This window comes from Ascaphus truei, chromosome 3, assembly GCF_040206685.1.
Source record: "Ascaphus truei isolate aAscTru1 chromosome 3, aAscTru1.hap1, whole genome shotgun sequence".
NCBI classification, from domain to species: domain Eukaryota; kingdom Metazoa; phylum Chordata; class Amphibia; order Anura; family Ascaphidae; genus Ascaphus; species Ascaphus truei.
Window position 1 is genome coordinate 214,292,355 of NC_134485.1, and position 18,972 is coordinate 214,311,326.

The 18,972-nt window shown below is 41.0% G+C and overlaps 1 protein-coding gene across 4 annotated transcripts in view; it reads left to right on the forward strand.

Annotated features, from left to right (window-relative positions):
- Positions 1-18,972, forward strand: part of CD47 (CD47 molecule) — a 90,969-nt gene that overhangs the window by 33,285 nt on the left and 38,712 nt on the right. For 3 of the 4 annotated variants that reach the window (XM_075590079.1, XM_075590080.1, XM_075590081.1), the window contains exons 3-6: positions 11,183-11,269; positions 14,141-14,242; positions 16,163-16,252; positions 18,655-18,747. In XM_075590079.1, the coding sequence (XP_075446194.1) occupies positions 11,183-11,269; positions 14,141-14,242; positions 16,163-16,252; positions 18,655-18,747 (372 nt within the window). The remainder of the gene's footprint in view (positions 1-11,182; positions 11,270-14,140; positions 14,243-16,162; positions 16,253-18,654; positions 18,748-18,972) is intronic. The other variant, XM_075590082.1, reaches the window with a different exon arrangement.

Here is an 18,972-nt window from a genome sequence, read left to right on the forward strand (position 1 = left end):
TGTTGTAATGCTGTGCTCACCATAAACAAGGCAGGATCTCGGTACTGAGGTGGGAATGGGTATAAACGCCATCCACAGCCACTGGGGCACATCTGGAGTGCGGATGGTCAGGCAGCCAGGTCAGGATTGGAGAGAGAAGAATTGTCAGGTACTTGCCGAGGTCTGAGGTAGGAGCCGATAGAATGGTCAGTGTCTATTTAGCCGTGGTCAGGGGTTGGAGCCAGTAGGAGCGTAGAGGTCCGTAAGCCGTGGTCGGTTTTGGAGAGATGCGGAAGGTCAGAGGTAAGCCGGGTCGGTGAGCCAGGAGTGCAGAGTCCAGGCAGTGTATGCCTGGGGAGAGGTAAGTCCATGTATGGGCATTTTTCCATACCTACCTACATCCTGTGGACTATACTAAGGATTGGGATGATCATATTTGCGCATGCCATTTTGGGCTTTTTGGCCTACCTTCAACCCCCATAATCTCATCAACCGGGCATGGGGCCGTGTACAGAGACATGGGCTATTGTTTATATTCAGACTAGCTGGCATCTCCCCGATTGGGACAGGGGTATAAATACTCCTCCCCATCCTCAAGTTAGTTATCCTGGAGAGAGCTCAGTGTGCTGACAGTGGACTGGCAGAGCTCCTGTAAAGAAACATCTGACAGGGAGCCAGCAGAAGGGAACGGATTAGAGCCAGAGCAGGGGTCTGGAACATCCGGTGGATTTGCGGTCTGTGTGTGCAACGTCGGCCAAAACTATTTGGAATGCTGGATCATAGGGGTGAGCCACATCTGCAGGAGACCCCAGGGCACCCTCTCATCACTTGAAGGAAAGCTGCCTGGAGAGTCAAGCTGTTGGTGGCCTCCAGAAGTACTTTTGGGGGCATCCAGCTGCTGTGTATGATGATCTCCACCATACCAAGCAAGTAGCCCGGTGGTTATTAGTTTCTTCCCAGTACTTTGTTCTGTGGAACCCCTGCGAAGTCACCCAAGGCCTGTGGGTGGGTTTATAGATTCAGGCTCATCTGGAGCCATTACAAGGACTGTGATAACACTATTTCTTTGAGTAGTTGCCCCCAAGCCATTCCCTGTATTTTGTATTTGTCCTTGTGTTTGAATTCCTGTTGTTGTGTGCCTGGTTAGTGTAACCTTTGTCGTAGGTAGTCCTAAGGGTCGAGTGTAGGACTCAGCCTACCCTCAAGGATACCCAAAGTTCTGAGCACTGATCAGGGACCTCTGGTCATCAGGCACACCGTTATTTGAAAATTTTCCATATGCAAATAAGTACACCTACAGTTCGGAATACATGTTTTGTTCAAAGCCAAGTGGTGTAAAGTTTAAACAGCAAAGTTGCAACGTAACAAGCAAATACTGTACAGTGATACGTATAATTTATCTGTAATCCTTATGAAGGGTTAATACATTGGGGTCCAGGTAGATAGAGATAAAGAAGCGCTCAAATGCAAGGTATAATAACCAATAATAGCCAAAGCCAGTATCCAAGGATAATCCAGAAACAATAATGGTGAGTTGAAGTAGTGGCTAGCAATAATGGGTTAACGAACCTCCTGAAGACAGGTAATGGGTAGGAATGGCCCCCCCACGATCGGTCTCATTGGAAGTACCCCTGTAGCAATAATGTACTCACAGTTCCTCAGTGTGGCTGGCAGGATGTGCAGCTTCCAGTAATAGTGGATGCAGAGGGTGGAGAGGAGCGCACGATGCAACAGGAGCAAGGAGAGGACCCAAATCAAAAATATAAACTTTAATGTGTCATAAGACCTAAAATCCAACGCGTTTCGAATGCTCGTGCGTTCTTTATCACCTTGATAAAGAACGCACAAGCGTTCGAAACGCGTTGGATTTTAGGTCTTATGACACATTAAAGTTTATATTTTTGATTTGGGTCCTCTCCTTGCTCCTGTCGGATCGTGCGCTCCTCTCCACCCTCTACATTGGAGTCCATCCTGGAAGTGACTAATTGATTTGCCCTCTGCTGCAGAATTATCCTAGCCTGAAACCAACTTTACCAAGCAACCAGAAATAGAAATCTGAAAGGAAATGGATAAACTAGCAAAAGTTGTTGCTATCGATTTAAAAAAAAATGCAATTTCTTGTGTGCTCAACAGTTCAGATCTGTAATCAACTTAATATTCTCTTTTACTTGTCACTAAGTGACATAGTAAAATGTTGTATATAATGTAGAATGCATATCTCCTATTTGACTCAGGATCTGATCCACAAAACTCCCTTAACTCAGGGCTCATAACATGACATTGCCTAAAACAGTAACGGACATTATTTTCCCTGAGCTCAACGCAAATCCACAAACTGAACTATATGCAAAAACAACTCTTTTTGGGCTTAGCCTCATGTTTAAAACAACGTTGCGTTAGCTTCCAATAACGTGGTGTCCTATTGACCTAATATGTCCTACCTAAAGATGGCGCAACTAGTCCCATCCAGACCCTGAAATATGGGTTAGAGAGAATAGAGAAAGAGACTTCAATGAGGAATTTCAGGCTAAAAATGGCCTGACTGTTTCTGCAGATATAGAATAAGCCCCAGAGAGACAGAGAGAGCAAAGCACATATTTCACGATGTGGATGGGAGTAATCCCACCTTTAGGTATAACTTAACATTACATCAGATACGTCCCTGCGTTAACCTTCATGACCACTAATGTATATTCTTTGTTAGGGGAAACATCTCTTTTTGCATATTATTATCACTAACGGCTGTTATAGTTAACGCAAAGCTATTTTCAGCCGAAAAATGACTTAATGTTATATTATTGGTCTTCTGAAGATACTGCTGCGGCAGACTTTATTCTAACAAATCACCGGTTTGTCACTGGCTTGTTCCTGGAATGTGACGCTGTTCACCTGGAGCATGCCGCATTCCTTTTGCGTTCCCAGCCACGGGTCATGCCCGGCTGACGCGCGGTTGATGTATTAATTGATAATGGTTCAGGATTTAATAGGCTGCAATGCTTCGCGTGTCCGCCAGATGGCATAAATTCATGAATTGTAATGCAGTATATATATATATATATATATATATATATATATATATATATATATATACACTGTATAACAACAACCCCTATAGCCCCTAACATACAGTACTGTACACATACAGTACTGTATATGCACATCAATGATACTATAGGCCGGCGGGGGCGAGATGTGTTTGCAGCAGAGAGAGATCCGCTGCTCTCTCTGCGCAAACATCGGCACATTAAAATTATTTAAAATACATTTTGATTTATAGTGTAGATGTGCAGGGGGTCTCCGGAGCTGAACAGCGTTGGTTTCAGGTCCGTGGACCCCCTGCTTCCCGAGATACAGCCCCCTTTATGAGGTGCCGGTATCCCTCTGCATTTAAAGGTCCCGATCACATGACCGCGGAATGTAAACAAAGCAGAGGGATACCGGCACCCCATAAAGGGGCCTGTATCTCAGGAAGCAGGGGGTCCCCGGACCTAAAACCAAAGCGGGTCAGCTCCGGAGACCCTCTGCACATCTACAGTATGAATAAAACACACATATAAATAAACACTCATTCCTTACCTTTGCGGCTATGTGCTATGGTAACGAAGCAGCATGAATGTATTTTTAATAATATTGTACAGTGAGCAGGGGCTTCCCTGAGCCAGAAATTAATGCTCAGGGGACCCCCTGCTCCTGCACAATATTATTAAAATACAGAAATGCTGCTTCATTGCCATAGCTGATAGCCGCTAAGGCAATGAAGGGGTTAACCCACCGTGCCCGCTTTATTGTGGGTAGCGGGGGTGGGTGAAGGGGGTATTTGGCCCTTGGTGTGAGTTTAGGACTTGCGGGGGGGTTGCGGGTGCACTTAACCCCTTCACGACCGTAGCAGTTAACCACACAGCTTCATCCCCGCAGACTACGGGTCCGCAGTGCACCCACAGATGTGAGGCCACCGCTTCATCCCCGCATGTGTCACCCGTGGAACCACCAGCCTGATACCCGTGAGTTACCCGAGAAAACCACAGGTGGTCTCCAGAGGTCTCACGTGGAACCACGGAACAAACCCTGAATGTAAAAAAAATAAACCTGGCCTATACATTCAATACATACACCCCCCACCCCCCCAACACCTACAGTACAATAATGTGCAAAATAACTATTATCCAGATATGGATAATAGATTAATTGCCCATTATTAAAAACATTAACTAGCATATTCAAATAAATAAAGTACTACTGACCTCATCAATAAGAAGTCTCCGTCGCCAGCAACATCCTTGTCTTGCCCACAAAATACATAGCAAATACAAAGCCAATACATTGCAAGTACATTCAGATATCAATTAACCCCTTAAACACCTTATTGGATAATAACTGCAAAGGTAATTAAGGGGTTAAGCCACACTGGCCCGATACCCACCCTTCACCCATGAATTTGTACAGTGGCTTCATCATGCAAATATATATATATATATATATATATATATATATATATACACAGTGGTCGACAAATCACCAAAAAATCTACTCGCCGAACAAAAAAATCTACTCGCCACCTAGTACCACACGTGTGCTGCTTGGGCCAATAGGAGCTCGCCACGATCTCAAATCCACTCGCCCGGGGCGTGCAAATGTATAGGTTTGTCGAACACTGTATATATATATATATATATATACACAGAGAGAGAGAGACATATATATATATGCAGTATATACACACACATGATGAACCAATATACAAATAAATGTAGAAGGGTTATCAAAACCATACTGTACTACAAATAACACTTCTCCATACAGACACACTACATTAAAATGAATTTCCTTTAATAATCCTAACTGATCTTACAATCTAAATCATCAAATGCCAATGAAAAATCTCACATTCCAATCAATACATTGCATTTACGTTGTATATATGATGCATAAAATCTATGCACCATATACATTCTGCAAATGAATGTTAACAATATCATTGCAAGCAAAATACAAATACCTCCAAACAAGTAAACTATTTTAACCAATCAAGTAAACAACAATATATTAGCATTCATTATTTACATCCCTAAACAATTGACAGTCCATCCCGAACAATTAAACAGATAACTAATTCAAGCCTGGAGCAGAACAATGTAGCATGCGAAAAAATATAAGTACCAACCAGAATACAAAATTTAAAACCAAGGCAAACCCTATACAACACAATACAATACCAAGGATTACATCTATCTAATTGTAAAAAACATTATACACACATTGAAGCATATCAGCATAGCCAAATTAATTTAAAACACATCAAATCAAGCTTTTAAAATAACAACATTTCTTACCCTGTATGTATATATCTCTCTAGACATATATACATACATACAGTGGCAAGAAATGATATACCACAAAAAAAAAAATACACATGTTAAAAAAGCTTTTAAAAAAATTAACAAGTTAAATAAAATACATTTCTTTAGTTCACTTACCATTACTTGGCCCCACCGACTCCCGTTGCGCACCTTACTCACGAACCAATCCACTAGGCACAGGAACCCATAAAATAATAAACCATAAAAAAAATAAACATTACACTAAAAATCCAAATCAATCCACGGGTCTTCTAATTGTAATCCATCTTCATCTTCATCTGTATTCTTCTTTCTTCTATCTTCTTCCGGGGTCTTCTTCCCGTCTTCGGCCACGCCCTGGTCTTCTTTCTTCTCCGGAGGTCCTTCCTCCTCTGCGTCTGGCTTCAAAATGAGACGACATAGGCTTTTAAAGGCCTATAACGTCACATTTTCGTCATATGGTTCCCATGGCCCTGATTGGGCCGTGAAAACCATGTGTTTTGGCCGATAAAAATAAAAATGATGATGCCACATAAAGGCAATGAAAGCACAGCCAATCAGAATGGCTTTGCTTCAATTGCATTTAAGATGACGTCATGAAAAGAAACATGGGCGTCCTCACATGGTATGGTAGCCAATCAGAGCGTGGGAACTCCATCCCTACTCTGATTGGCTCTAGTATACAATGTGACAGAGGCTTGGGGGAGAACGGATGTGACGTCATTGAAAGCTTGTCACATGTTACTAGAGCCAATCAGAGTAGGGATGGAGTTCCCACGCCTAGGGATGGAGTTCCTATAAAAGCCTATGTCGTCTCATTTTGAAGCCAGACGCCGAGGAGGAAGGACCTCCGTAGAAGAAAGAAGACCAGGGCGTGGCCGAAGACGGGAAGAAGACCCCGGAAGAAGATAGAAGAAAGAAGAATACAGATGAAGATGAAGATGGATTACAATTAGAAGACCCGTGGATTGATTTGGATTTTTAGTGTAATGTTTATTTTTTTTATGGTTTATTATTTTATGGGTTCCTGTGCCTAGTGGATTGGTTCGTGAGTAAGGTGCGCAACGGGAGTCGGTGGGGCCAAGTAATGGTAAGTGAACTAAAGAAATGTATTTTATTTAACTTGTTAATTTTTTTAAAAGCTTTTTTAACATGTGTATTTTGTTTTTTTTGTGGTATATCATTTCTTGCCTCTGTATGTATGTATATATGTCTAGAGAGATATATACATACAGGGTAAGAAATGTTGTTATTTTAAAAGCTTGATTTGATGTGTTTTAAATTAATTTGGCTATGCTGATATGCTTCAATGTGTGTATAATGTTTTTTACAATTAGATAGATGTAATCCTTGGTATTGTATTGTGTTGTATAGGGTTTGCCTTGGTTTTAAATTTTGTATTCTGGTTGGTACTTATATTTTTTCGCATGCTACATTGTTCTGCTCCAGGCTTGAATTAGTTATCTGTTTAATTGTTCGGGATGGACTGTCAATTGTTTAGGGATGTAAATAATGAATGCTAATATATTGTTGTTTACTTGATTGGTTAAAATAGTTTACTTGTTTGGAGGTATTTGTATTTTGCTTGCAATGATATTGTTAACATTCATTTGCAGAATGTATATGGTGCATAGATTTTATGCATCATATATACAACGTAAATGCAATGTATTGATTGGAATGTGAGGTTTTTCATTGGCATTTGATGATTTAGATTGTAAGATCAGTTAGGATTATTAAAGGAAATTCATTTTAATGTAGTGTGTCTGTATGGAGAAGTGTTATTTGTAGTACAGTATGGTTTTGATAACCCTTCTACATTTATTTGTATATTGGTTCATCATGTGTGTGTATATACTATATATATATAGTTGCATGATGAAGCCACTGTACAAATTCATGGGTGAAGGGTGGGTATCGGGCCAGTGTGGCTTAACCCCTTAATTACCTTTGCAGTTATTATCCGATAAGGTGTTTAAGGGGTTAATTGATATCTGAATGTACTTGCAATGTATTGGCTTTGTATTTGCTATGTATTTTGTGGGCATGACAAGGATGTTGCTGGCGATGGAGACTTCTTATTGATGAGGTCAGTAGTACTTTATTTATTTGAATATGCTAGTTAATGTTTTTATAATGGGCAATTAATCTATTATCCATATCTGGATAATAGTTATTTTGCACATTATTGTACTGTAGGTGTGGGGGGGGGGGGGGGTATGTATTGAATGTATAGGCCAGGTTTATTTTTTTTACTTTCGGGGTTTGTTCCGTGGTTCCGCGTGAGACCTCTGGAGACAACCTGTGGTTTTCTCGGGTATCTAACGGGTATCAGGCTGGTGGTTCCACGGGTGACACATGCGGGGATGAAGCGGTGGCTTCACATCTGTGGGGGCACCGCGGACCCGTAGTCTGCGGGGATGAAGCTGTGTGGTCCCACTTCTGTGGGGGCACCGCCGACCCGTAGGTGCGGGGATGAAGATGTGTGGTCCCACTTCTGTGGGGGCACCGCGGACCCGTAGTGAGCACTCGTGAGTTCCCCAGACCCCCGTGGGAACCACCAGAGGCCCCGCAGACATCTGTGGGTCTGACCCGGGGCTCCCAGACATCCTTGGGCCTACCGTGGGGACCCAATTGTGGCCCACGGTGACCCAAGGAGACCACCTGGGGGCATGGCGCTGGTGGGACCCACCAACAGGCCTCCAGAACCTGTTTGAAAAGGGCTGCTGGTACCCTGTAGGTCTGTCAGGTGCCCCGCCAGCCCACCGGGGACTTGCGTGGGGCTGCGTTATGAACCCTGTTTCTAAAAGGATAAATCTTGTATTTATGGGGAGGCACAGGGGGTGGGTAATGTATTTAATAAATATAATGATGTTTATTGTGGGTCACTGTATTGTTTTTATTGTGGGTACTGGGGGTGCGGGGGGGGGTTCCCCAACAGTATGTGGTAGGCCTCCCTTGTGGGTAGTGGGTGAGGGTGGTTAGGCCTCACGGGGTGGGGGGTTAGTGTGGGAGGGTATGTAGGCGTCCCGAGTGGTGGGTGAGGGTGGGTTAACCCCTTAATGACTGTAGCGGTTAATAACCGCTATGGTGATTAAGGGGTTAGGGGACATTACTTTGAATGTTTTAATTTTTGTGTCTGTTTTGCAGCAGCGGAGTATGCACATCGGGACCCCCCTCCCCCTCCCCACATTTACATAAACTGCACTCACAGTAACACATGCAGGGAGATTTAACTGACACATTAGGGGGAGAGGTCTTTACACAGATTACACTCAAAGCAGGGAGATTTAACAGACACATTAGGGGGAGAGGGCTTTACACAGATTACACTCAAGGCAGGGAGACTTAACAGACACATTAGGGGGAGGGGGCCTTACACAGATTACAGTCAAGGCAGGGAGATACAGGGGGTGTACTGTACTGTATGTTGTTTATTGCAATGCTTCAATGTGTGTATTATGTTTTTTACAATTAGATAGATGTAATCCTTGGTATTGTATTGTGTTGTATAGGGTTTGCCTTGGTTTTAAATTTTGTATTTTGGTTGGTACTTATATTTTTTCACATGCTACATTGTTCTGCTCCAGGCTTGAATTAGTGAATTGTTTAATTGATTACTTTATTGGTTAAAATAGTTTACTTGTTTGGAGGTATTTTGGAGGTATTTGTATTTTGCTTGCAATGATATTGTTAACATTCATTTGCAGAATGTATATGGTGCATAGATTTTATGCATCATATACAGTATACTGTACAATGTAAATGCAATGTATTGATTGGAATGTGAGGTTTTTCATTGGCATTCTACATTTATTTGTATATTGGTTCATCATGTGTGTGTATATACTGTATGTATATATATATATATATATATATATATATATATATATATATATATATATATATATATATATATATATATATATAGGGATTGTTGTTATATACACATATATGTATATATTTATTTATATTCATGTATTTATTTATTTATTTAGATTTATTTATTTATTGTGGGGCTGCTGTGCGTGAATTTTTTTTATTGTGGGCAGCGGGGGTGGGGGAAGGGGGTATTAGCCCCAACGGTGGTTGTTTAGGGCTTGCGGGGGGGTAGCGGGAGGGGTTAACCCCTTCATGACCGTAGCGGTATTAACTGCTACGGTTGTGAAGGGGTTAAGTGCACCCGCAACCCTCCCGCAAGTCCTAAACTCACACCAAGGGCCAAATACCCCCTTCACCCACCCCCGCTACCCACAATAAAGCGGGCACGGTGGGTTAACCCCTTCATTGCCTTAGCGGCTATCAGCTATGGCAATGAAGCAGCATTTCTGTATTTTAATAATATTGTGCAGGAGCAGGGGGTCCCCTTAGCTGAACCGCATTGATTTGTGGCTCAGGGGACCCCCTGCTCACTGTACAATATTATTAAAAATACATTCATGCTGCTTCGTTACCATAGCACATAGCCGCAAAGGTAAGGAATGAGTGTTTATTTATATATGTGTTTTATTCATACTGTAGATGTGCAGAGGGTCTCCGGAGCTGACCCGCTTTGGTTTTAGGTCCGGGGACCCCCTGCTTCCTGAGATACAGGCCCCTTTATGGGGTGCCGGTATCCCTCTGCTTTGTTTACATTCCGCGGTCACGTGATCGGGACCTTTAAATGCAGAGGGATACCGGCACCTCATAAAGGGGGCTGTATCTCGGAAGCAGGGGGTCCCCGGACCTGAAACCAACGCGGTTCAGCTCCGGAGACACCCTGCACATCTACACTATGAATAAAATGTATTTTAAATAATTTTTAATGTGCCGATGTTTGCGCAGAGAGAGCAGCGGATCTCTCTTTGCTGCAAACACATCTCGCCAGGGGACGGCCTATAGTATCATTGATGTGCATATACAGTACTGTATGTGTATGTTAGGGGTTATAGGGGTTGTTGTTATACAGTATATATATACTGCATTACAATTCATGAATTTCAGGGGACGGCTTCTCGGCTTCAAAGACAACAGCTCGCAAACGCCCCCATAAGTTTTTACACGGCATTGCTGTATTGCAGACAGCGGGAATAAAATGTTTAAATCACAGCCGCGAAAATAACGCAATACATCCCGGGCGAAAACGACACAAAACCGCAGATAACTGGGATAATGTGAAATTCGCGGATCTAGCCGAGTTAGAATAAAGTGTGTCGCCACTGTACATGTTCAGACATAATGTGACGTTAAACTATGTTAATGTCATGTTAAGTCACTTCACATAGCTTTGTGAATCTGGCGCCCAGTGTGATGTTTACCCGCTTCAGATATTACTCTGTGATACTTAAGTTGCTAACAGAGCAGAAAGTGGGTACAGAAAACCAGGACTTAATCATTATCATACTGTTGATCTAGATTTGGTTGGCAACATGTACAGTATAATAATGAGATGACTATGATGAAATCGACTCATGTATTAGCTGTAGAAAAGTGTATAGCTCATGGCGTTGCACAGGCAGTCCTCGGTTATCCAACGGAATCCGTTCTGGAAGTACAGTAGCGTTGGATAGTGAAACCGTTGTAAAGTGAGTCTCATGTTAATCAGTGGTGGTGAGCGTTGGATAACGCATTCCGGCGTGCAAAAAACGTCCCACAGGGTTGCATTGTAAAGCGTTGGATATGCCATTCGTTGTAAAGTGAAACGTTGGATAACGAGGACAACTTGTATGTGGTTTGCTGTATGATTACAGTTTATCATATTAAAGGAAACACTGCTTCCGAGCTGTAGGTCCTTTTTGATGTAAATCCAATTAAAATTATCTGATGAAATAATGTTTTATTTTCATTTTACACTGTGTGATCTGATGCAAATCAATTTTCCATTCAAGAGCTGGAACGCGAAGTTGAAGAAATATGTATTGCATTCATGCCATGCATCAACATTGGGTTATTTTGGATTCACTTTATAATAAATGGTAAGTACATTTAGTTTATAATTTTATAGAGTATAAAAAAGTTTATGAAATTAGAAAAATATGTTTCACTTAATATTCATTAATGTTTTGATGCATTACACCTTCATCACAGTGTAACATTTGGTTGCGGACATTTTAACGCGACCAAATGACCGCTGGCGCTACGCTGTAACTTACCCTGCCGCTGCGACCTGTCACCACTGGCCGTTTTGCCACTTTAATAAGTGCCTAAACCCCCTACCCTAACCAAACCCTTATCCTAAAACTCCCTAACTAGGGTGACCATATTTTCCCCGGGACAAATTTCGTGCATGTCTGAACAGCGAGCAGCGTGTGCTGGCCGCGCATGCACACGAGTGACCGGCAAGCGCCCATCGCGCATTCACAGCTGGCATGCACTGAAAAAAAAAGGGAATATTTTTTTTTAAAAGTCGTGACCCAGGACAAAGTTAAAAAAAACGGGACTGTCCCAGCTAAACCGGAACGTCTTGTCACCCTAACCCTAACACTCTGCCCTAACCTCTAAACCCCTTTAAATTTACCCCCTAACCACTGAAACCCCTTAAACTCCCCCTACCCTAACCATTAAACCCCTTAAATTAACCTCCTACAGTAACCAGTAAAATTTACCTTAGAAGCGGCCAACAGCGGGGGTTCCAGCGGTGGATCGGCTGTGGCGGAGAGTCCATCTTCAGCAGAATGCCCGGCAAAATGGCTGCAACCAGATGTCCCATTCCACCTTCACCAGGACTATTGCATGTCTACTGTAATACTGATACATTTGTGAATGCGAAGGTGGTACTATGCCATAGTGGAAAGGGAGTGGAGAGGGAATGAAAAGAGTATGAAAATGACAGCTGTCTCATATTTTCCATTGCAGAGCAACAGGTTCTCTAATAGTATTTAAAAATTATCAGAAATAATAATTAAACATGATTTGTGTGATTAATCTTGCCAATTGTTAGATTTTATTTGTAATTTCCTCTATTGGTTTTTTCTTTAACTCTTGAGTGCCATTATGAAGTTATAATTGCTGGCGTGCTGGTGACTCCAGTGAATGTCATTTGCTTTTTGCTCATTTTGATTGGGAGCGGTGGTTGTGATATGAAACAAAGTGGAGGACCCGCCTCTTCCAATTGTATCTAAGCAGTGACATTGTGCCCATGTGATCCCTACTCCAATGATCATGTGGCCGCAACTTGCAGGAAATGCCACCCATTACGCCACTGAAAGTGTTCTTCTATTTTTCTTTATTATTTGTTAACCTTTCTTCTATCTGCTTTCTGGTCTCATCTTTCTGCTCTATCTTGCCCTCCCATTCTGCTTTATTCTTTTTTTTTATCTGTCTCTCCTCCCCCCCTTGCTTCTTCTGCTCCCCTTCTCCCTCCATCTATGCCTTTCTCTTCACCCCCTCTTTTCCCCTCTAATTATTTACTGTATGTTGACCCTACCTCGCAGCCACATGTAGTTCAGATATGTAGGTAGGTCCCAACAGAACTCATCTCTAGTTTATAGAGCTCAATTGGTAATCCAGACATTTTACCAAAAGATGGCAACATCATCATCATCATGATTATATTAATTTGAGTTATCAGTAAATTATAATTTGGCTCTAATCAGCACTGCCACACCCATCATTTAAGTCATTTTAGCATGTTCTGTTTATGGATACTACATAATATTTTTTGATAATTCATCTTTTTACCAATTCTTTTTAAAACTGTTTTTTATTTGAAAATGCATTTTTTGTGGGGGGTTGGGGGAGAGGAGAGGGGGAGGGATTACAGAAAAGGACATTACAATAGGTGGTACGGGTACACCCATACACCCATACATGTATCGTATTATGGAGAACATCTAGAGTAAATAAAATACTTTAAAATTTAACACGAGACAAAAACAGAGTGGGGAGAAGGGAGTCTGCCATCGACCACCATCCGGGGGGGGGGGGGGGGGGCTTTTGCTATTAATGAAAGTACAGTACTAGCTGATGTATATAGACAACGTTTATATTTGGGATATATTATATCTTTTTATGGACGAGTAAAAGAATGCTACACAGATGAAATCACAGGGGACAGAGCTATTGGAACCTCATGTAGTGTACTGGAAAGAGACCTATGAGGTTTTAATAACTAATTTAGTCCATGATGAATTGTCACAAGCATTTATACAATGCCATGATTGCACCAGGCTGGTGCTGGTCGTGTCAGTAGCTTTATGATTATAAATTCCTATCGCAATAACTTGGAAATTATATCCTATCAAATAATTGGCATTGATTTAGGCTAATAATGTTTGGTAGCATTTTTACAATATAACATTTATTCAGATTTATTTTTATATAGTGCATTTAATATGAACACAACAAACATTAACAGAGAAAATGACATTTAAAATATGAGTCAAGAGTAGAAAAAATAAATTATTCTTTAACTATATTCCACTGGTCCTTGCCTTCAATTACTCAGTTATACATTATGTCAATTGTCTGCGATATTTGGGGTGCACATTGGTCAAGATGTTTTATTGATATACAGTACCATGCTGTGCATGCGCTTCATGTCTTGACTTCTAGATGTAATGCCTAGTCAATCGTTTTACCAAAGCTTATTCTTCTATTTTTTCGCTTTGTTTACTAATGCCCCCCTCTCCCTTTAGTTTCTGTATCCTTCCTTATGCAGCTTAAAAATCATAAATAAGTATTGTGGAACTTTTCCCTAAATGATGGCACTAAAGAGTTACACATTTTACTTGAGTATTTGACCTGCCAGTTAAATGGGCCAATCGCTACTAAGGGTGCCTTTGAAATGATTACAAAATCCTAAAACAATGTACAATAATATACATTACATGTCTTTTTATGAACAGCAAAATGCCTTCGTTATACAGCGAGGACACAATATGTATTCATCATCACTGGATTGTTTATATCGGCATTTGTAATAGCTGGTTGTGCTCTATTCTTTCACGGTAAGTTTATCTACATGTTGTTATTGGTCTTACGGTTAATTTTTTTGCAACCTGTGAATATAGGCAACAGCATCAGCATATTACCTGGGGATTTGTGGATGAGTATCAAATATTTCTGTTATACTTTACCATGGCTGCATTCAACAAAAAACAAACAAAGATGCCCAAAGCTACTTACAATATGACAAAAATACACCGTGCAATACCTACATATTCTCTTGAAAAAGGGTAATTTAGTTCAACCCTATGGCCAAAGCATCTTAAGCCTGCTAGCCACTTCAAGGCAGGTCCTAACACTCCTGATTTTAAAATTCTTATTTACCTGTATAATTACAGGAAGAATGATCTGCATTGGATCTGTCGTAACCTGGCAAAATGAAACTGACCTGCTAACTTGGAAAGTGGGGAGGGGCGAGCTTAAACCTTGGGGGGGAGGGGCCACTAACCTCCCAAAAGTAGCTGAGACCAGCTGGACAAGGTTAATAAACACACAGATACCCAACAAGCTCTGAGAAACCCTAAACATTACTACATAATATATACATATATAAATGGCTGCATTCACAAATGTCCAAATGGCACCTCACAGAATGCGCTGCTTCCCTTTTAATAAGTTCTGTGAATCGCCAGAAATCAGTCAAAAAAAGAAATGCACCTGTTGTGTTTTTGTAGCCTTGGTGACACCTACGAGGATATGGTACTTATTTATCGGGAAGGTTCTACTCTATTCTATTCTATGAATTCCCTCTAGACAAAAGAGTACCAGTAATCTTGTTTCTTTGTTTTTAATAAGACACCTCAAACACATCCAAATATTCCTGTTAACAATCCCAGGAGATCTTTAGAGAACCTTTTTTTTAAATAAAACATAAACCTTAGTGCATTATTTTATATCAGCCAAAGTGGCAGATCGGGACTTTTCGACCGAAATTCCTCATTGAAGTTGATGGGGAATTTGAACCAAAAACGGTCCAATTGGCTGCTTGGGCTGTAGAATAAGCCTCATAGTATTTGATAGTTTATAAATGAAGGAAGCATTGCTGAGTAACTCTAGTAAGTGAGTAACACCATTATTTACATACTACACCTCATCCACGTTTGAGAGGGAAAAAAGTCATTACAATGTGATGGGGGTGTTACTGTTTTTATTGCTTGGCAAATGTTTGATGTGATTACCAAGAACTCAAGCTGGTGAAGCCTACTTGCATTGAATAAGTAGCTGACAACCCTTCATACATTTTCCCAAGTTGTGTATATGTACTGTACTGTATGTATCATTTTTTGATATAGCACCTAGTGTGCACAGCAATTTACAACATTTCAATACAGTGAAAATTAAGTACAAACATTGGGAATGCAGGCAGAATGTAAAAGACAGCATAAGACAAAGATAGATCTTAAATCTGCAGTTCAGTCAATATCCTGCATGTGTGTTTTTTTTAATAAATCAGTTCTGTAGTAAGAAAAAATACTTTTAGCATTTTCTGTTTAAAAAACAACAACTTTGAAAGACAAATTTTCTTGTATTCTATTTTAACAAGCATTTGCTAAGGCACTGCCCCTTCATGTCCTGTCACAAGCTCTGGCACACCCCTTTGTCAGCCCTGCCCTTCCTCTAGCACATGTCAGTGCAGGAGTGCTCATGAATATTCATGAGCTTCCACTGAGAGACAGAAGCAGAAAAAAAAACAGATCCCTTCACTAATTATGTCACCAAATTTTGCAGATCAATACATGGAGAACGAATTGACCTGCAGCTATACAGTTCTTTAGGTAATTAGAGATTGCCCACATGAAAATATTGACGTAAAAAAATAAATTAGAAAAAAAAAGACTGAACTGCAGCTTTAAGTACCCATTCCTATGTATTATTATTATTATTATTAGTCAACTTGTCTTTTTCTGTTTTTTTTTTGACAGATGATCTTATCCTGAAGACGGTAGAACTGTATTTGCTTGTGTTACCTTTTGTATTTATGGTGCCATTCATTTTTTATCTCCTAAAAAGAAGTAAGTGTAGTACACTATTGTTTGCAGTATCAGAAATGTAATGTTTTGTTCAACTCATTTGAACAAAGCAACATAAAACATAAATCACACACCATTTTCAACCTAGCAACAAGTCACTAAGAGTTAACATCACTTTGATGACCGTACCACGCATCGGCGCATAGGGAAAGTAAGATATTTATGTCCAAGAGTTTTAGCACCCATGATACCTAATTTGGCTATATCTACTAAATAAGTGATTCATGTTCAGTTTGAGTGGATCTGCCTCAAGTATCAAATCTACAAATCTAACACATCTAAATCACATCACTGTCACGAGGGGAGGACTTTGGTGGCCGGAACGTGGTTGCGGTCACAAGCAGAGGTCAGAGGCAGGCGGCAGATAGCGTAGTCGGGTCAGAAGTCAGAGACAGGCGGCAGATAGTGTAGTTGGAGTCACAATGTCAGCAACGAGGAGACTGGATCAGGACAGGGGAGCAGGAACAGAGCAGGGGAGCAGGGATAGGTCTGGGAACAGGGACTGAGACTGGGGAGCAGGGAACAAACAAGGACAAGCCAGAAAACCAGCAAGGGCATTTAATTAAGTAAAGGACTCTTAACAGGACAGGAACAGATCAGGTACAGGAACCAGCTGCGGCATTAGCATGGACATAGACATGGAGTCTGACACAAAACAAAGGCAAAGGACAAACAGGAAGCAGTAACTATAAGGACAGAGAACAGGAGCAACAAGAGGAGACAGACAGAGGAACCCCAGAGCACACAGAAAACAGCAGCACACCCGGTGGACAGAGAAAGGAACTGGGAGGAGAAGGAGAACTAGGAAAACATGTCAGGGCTATTTCCTGACACAGAATCTTTTTAGCAACACCTTCATCTTGTTTAAATTACGCTTTGTTGGTATCAGATTCTAATAGAAGATTACTTTTATACCCTGCGAATCATGCGCTACGAAGTTCTATTTACAAAATTATATGGGTCATTGTCACGATGGACAGAACTTATCAACAATTTTTTATACTGTATTTTGGGGATTCTCGATTGAACAAACAAGTTGAGCAAAATAAATTGTAATTTATTTCCTTATTAGACAGACACATGACAACCTCAGAATACACTTGATAAAAGACTTACTTAAATGAGGGAATGGGATAAATTGTCCAGGAAACGAGAAACACAGAAATAATGGCCTTTTAAATTGCAGTCCTTTTGCAAGTGGCGCAAGATGCCAGCCCGTTATTTCCTTGAAATGTAAAAAGTTTGTTGTGGTTCTTTGGGGTTCGTTCGGGAATCTCCAGGGCTAACGAAATCCTGAAGCAGGGCTAGTTTCCTTGTTGCAATGTTTTTAACCCCATGCGTTCTGGAATCGCAGCCGCTGTACTTAGATCTTATCCGCTTGAAGAAATCAGGTAACAACCACAGGAATGAGGGTTACAGGCCTCTTTAAAGACAGGAGTCCTTGGAGTTTTTCATTAGCCTTATCCCATTGGCAAGGAATTATCTTCCTCCTATCAGAGCCTGCTATGTAACATGGGAAAATCCTATGGCCAACCCAGGTAACTCTGAGCATGCTCAGTGAGCAGCTTGGTAGCACCGCTGATTAAAAAGGGGCCACTCATTTCGGGGGGGACACAGTCTGGAGTTTGGTCCCAAGGTGTGAAATATCCAGGATGAGGAACAGGATGTGCTACTCAGAAACATCCTGGTTAAGTCACACTTTAAGACTCTGGGGCTTTTCATCTCCCACACGTCCCTAGACCCATAGGCATTGCCTCAACAGGGGGCCTTTGAAGCTGAAGAGGAAAATACCCCCAGCTCATGTATGCATAACATTTGTTCCTTAATGCATTCACTTACAAAGGCGGACAGGAAACAGTTTCCTGTCCTGACTTTTAAAATTGCACACAGTAATACACTTTAATAAAAATATATGTTCCACTTGTCTTACAGTTATATTTTTAATATGTGTGTGCTTGAGGGGGTTACATTGAGGCTGCACACCAAAAATCAGGGTGCTGGCTCACTCCATTCCCGAGTAATGGTCTTAATGGAACAGCTCCTGTTTATCAGCACTGCAGGCAGAGACTAGCCTGCAAAAAGGGGACAACAATGCACAGAAGGGAAAATACTACATGTGTGGTGGACATAAAGTTAACCCCTTCAGTCCCAACGTGAATTAGGATTAATCAGCTGAGCATACTGCCTTTATTAATGCGCTGATTAATCCTATTTTCGCCACAGTCATATCTTTTCATATCCATACGTCAAGAACATTTAAATATTGAATATTTTTGAACATTTACAAAATCTGTGAGTAAAGAAGTAAAATAAAGCAAAGAAATGAAAACATAAGGAATAATCTGTATTTTCTTCTCAGAAGCTTTTTTTTTTTTTTCCAACAGTTCCCATTATGAATTTTTTAAAAATTGGCTCAACGCTTCTGTTTTCATTGGGATGTGTAATTAAGGTCATTGGACTTATCGTGTGGAATTACGGTAAGCATCTAAACTAAACAAATCAGAAGAAAATATGACTTCCATACAGTACATTTCCATTTGTTTAATTCTACACAGACAGCTAGTAATTCAGTACAGAAATAAGAAGGAAGTGTGTATTGAAGCAGCAATCCGTGCTGCTCGAATCCTGCCTTGTGTTCAACCGCTCTGCTGCCATTTACAGTGACCCTTAGTTGACACTAGGAGAACAATTTGGCTGCTAGG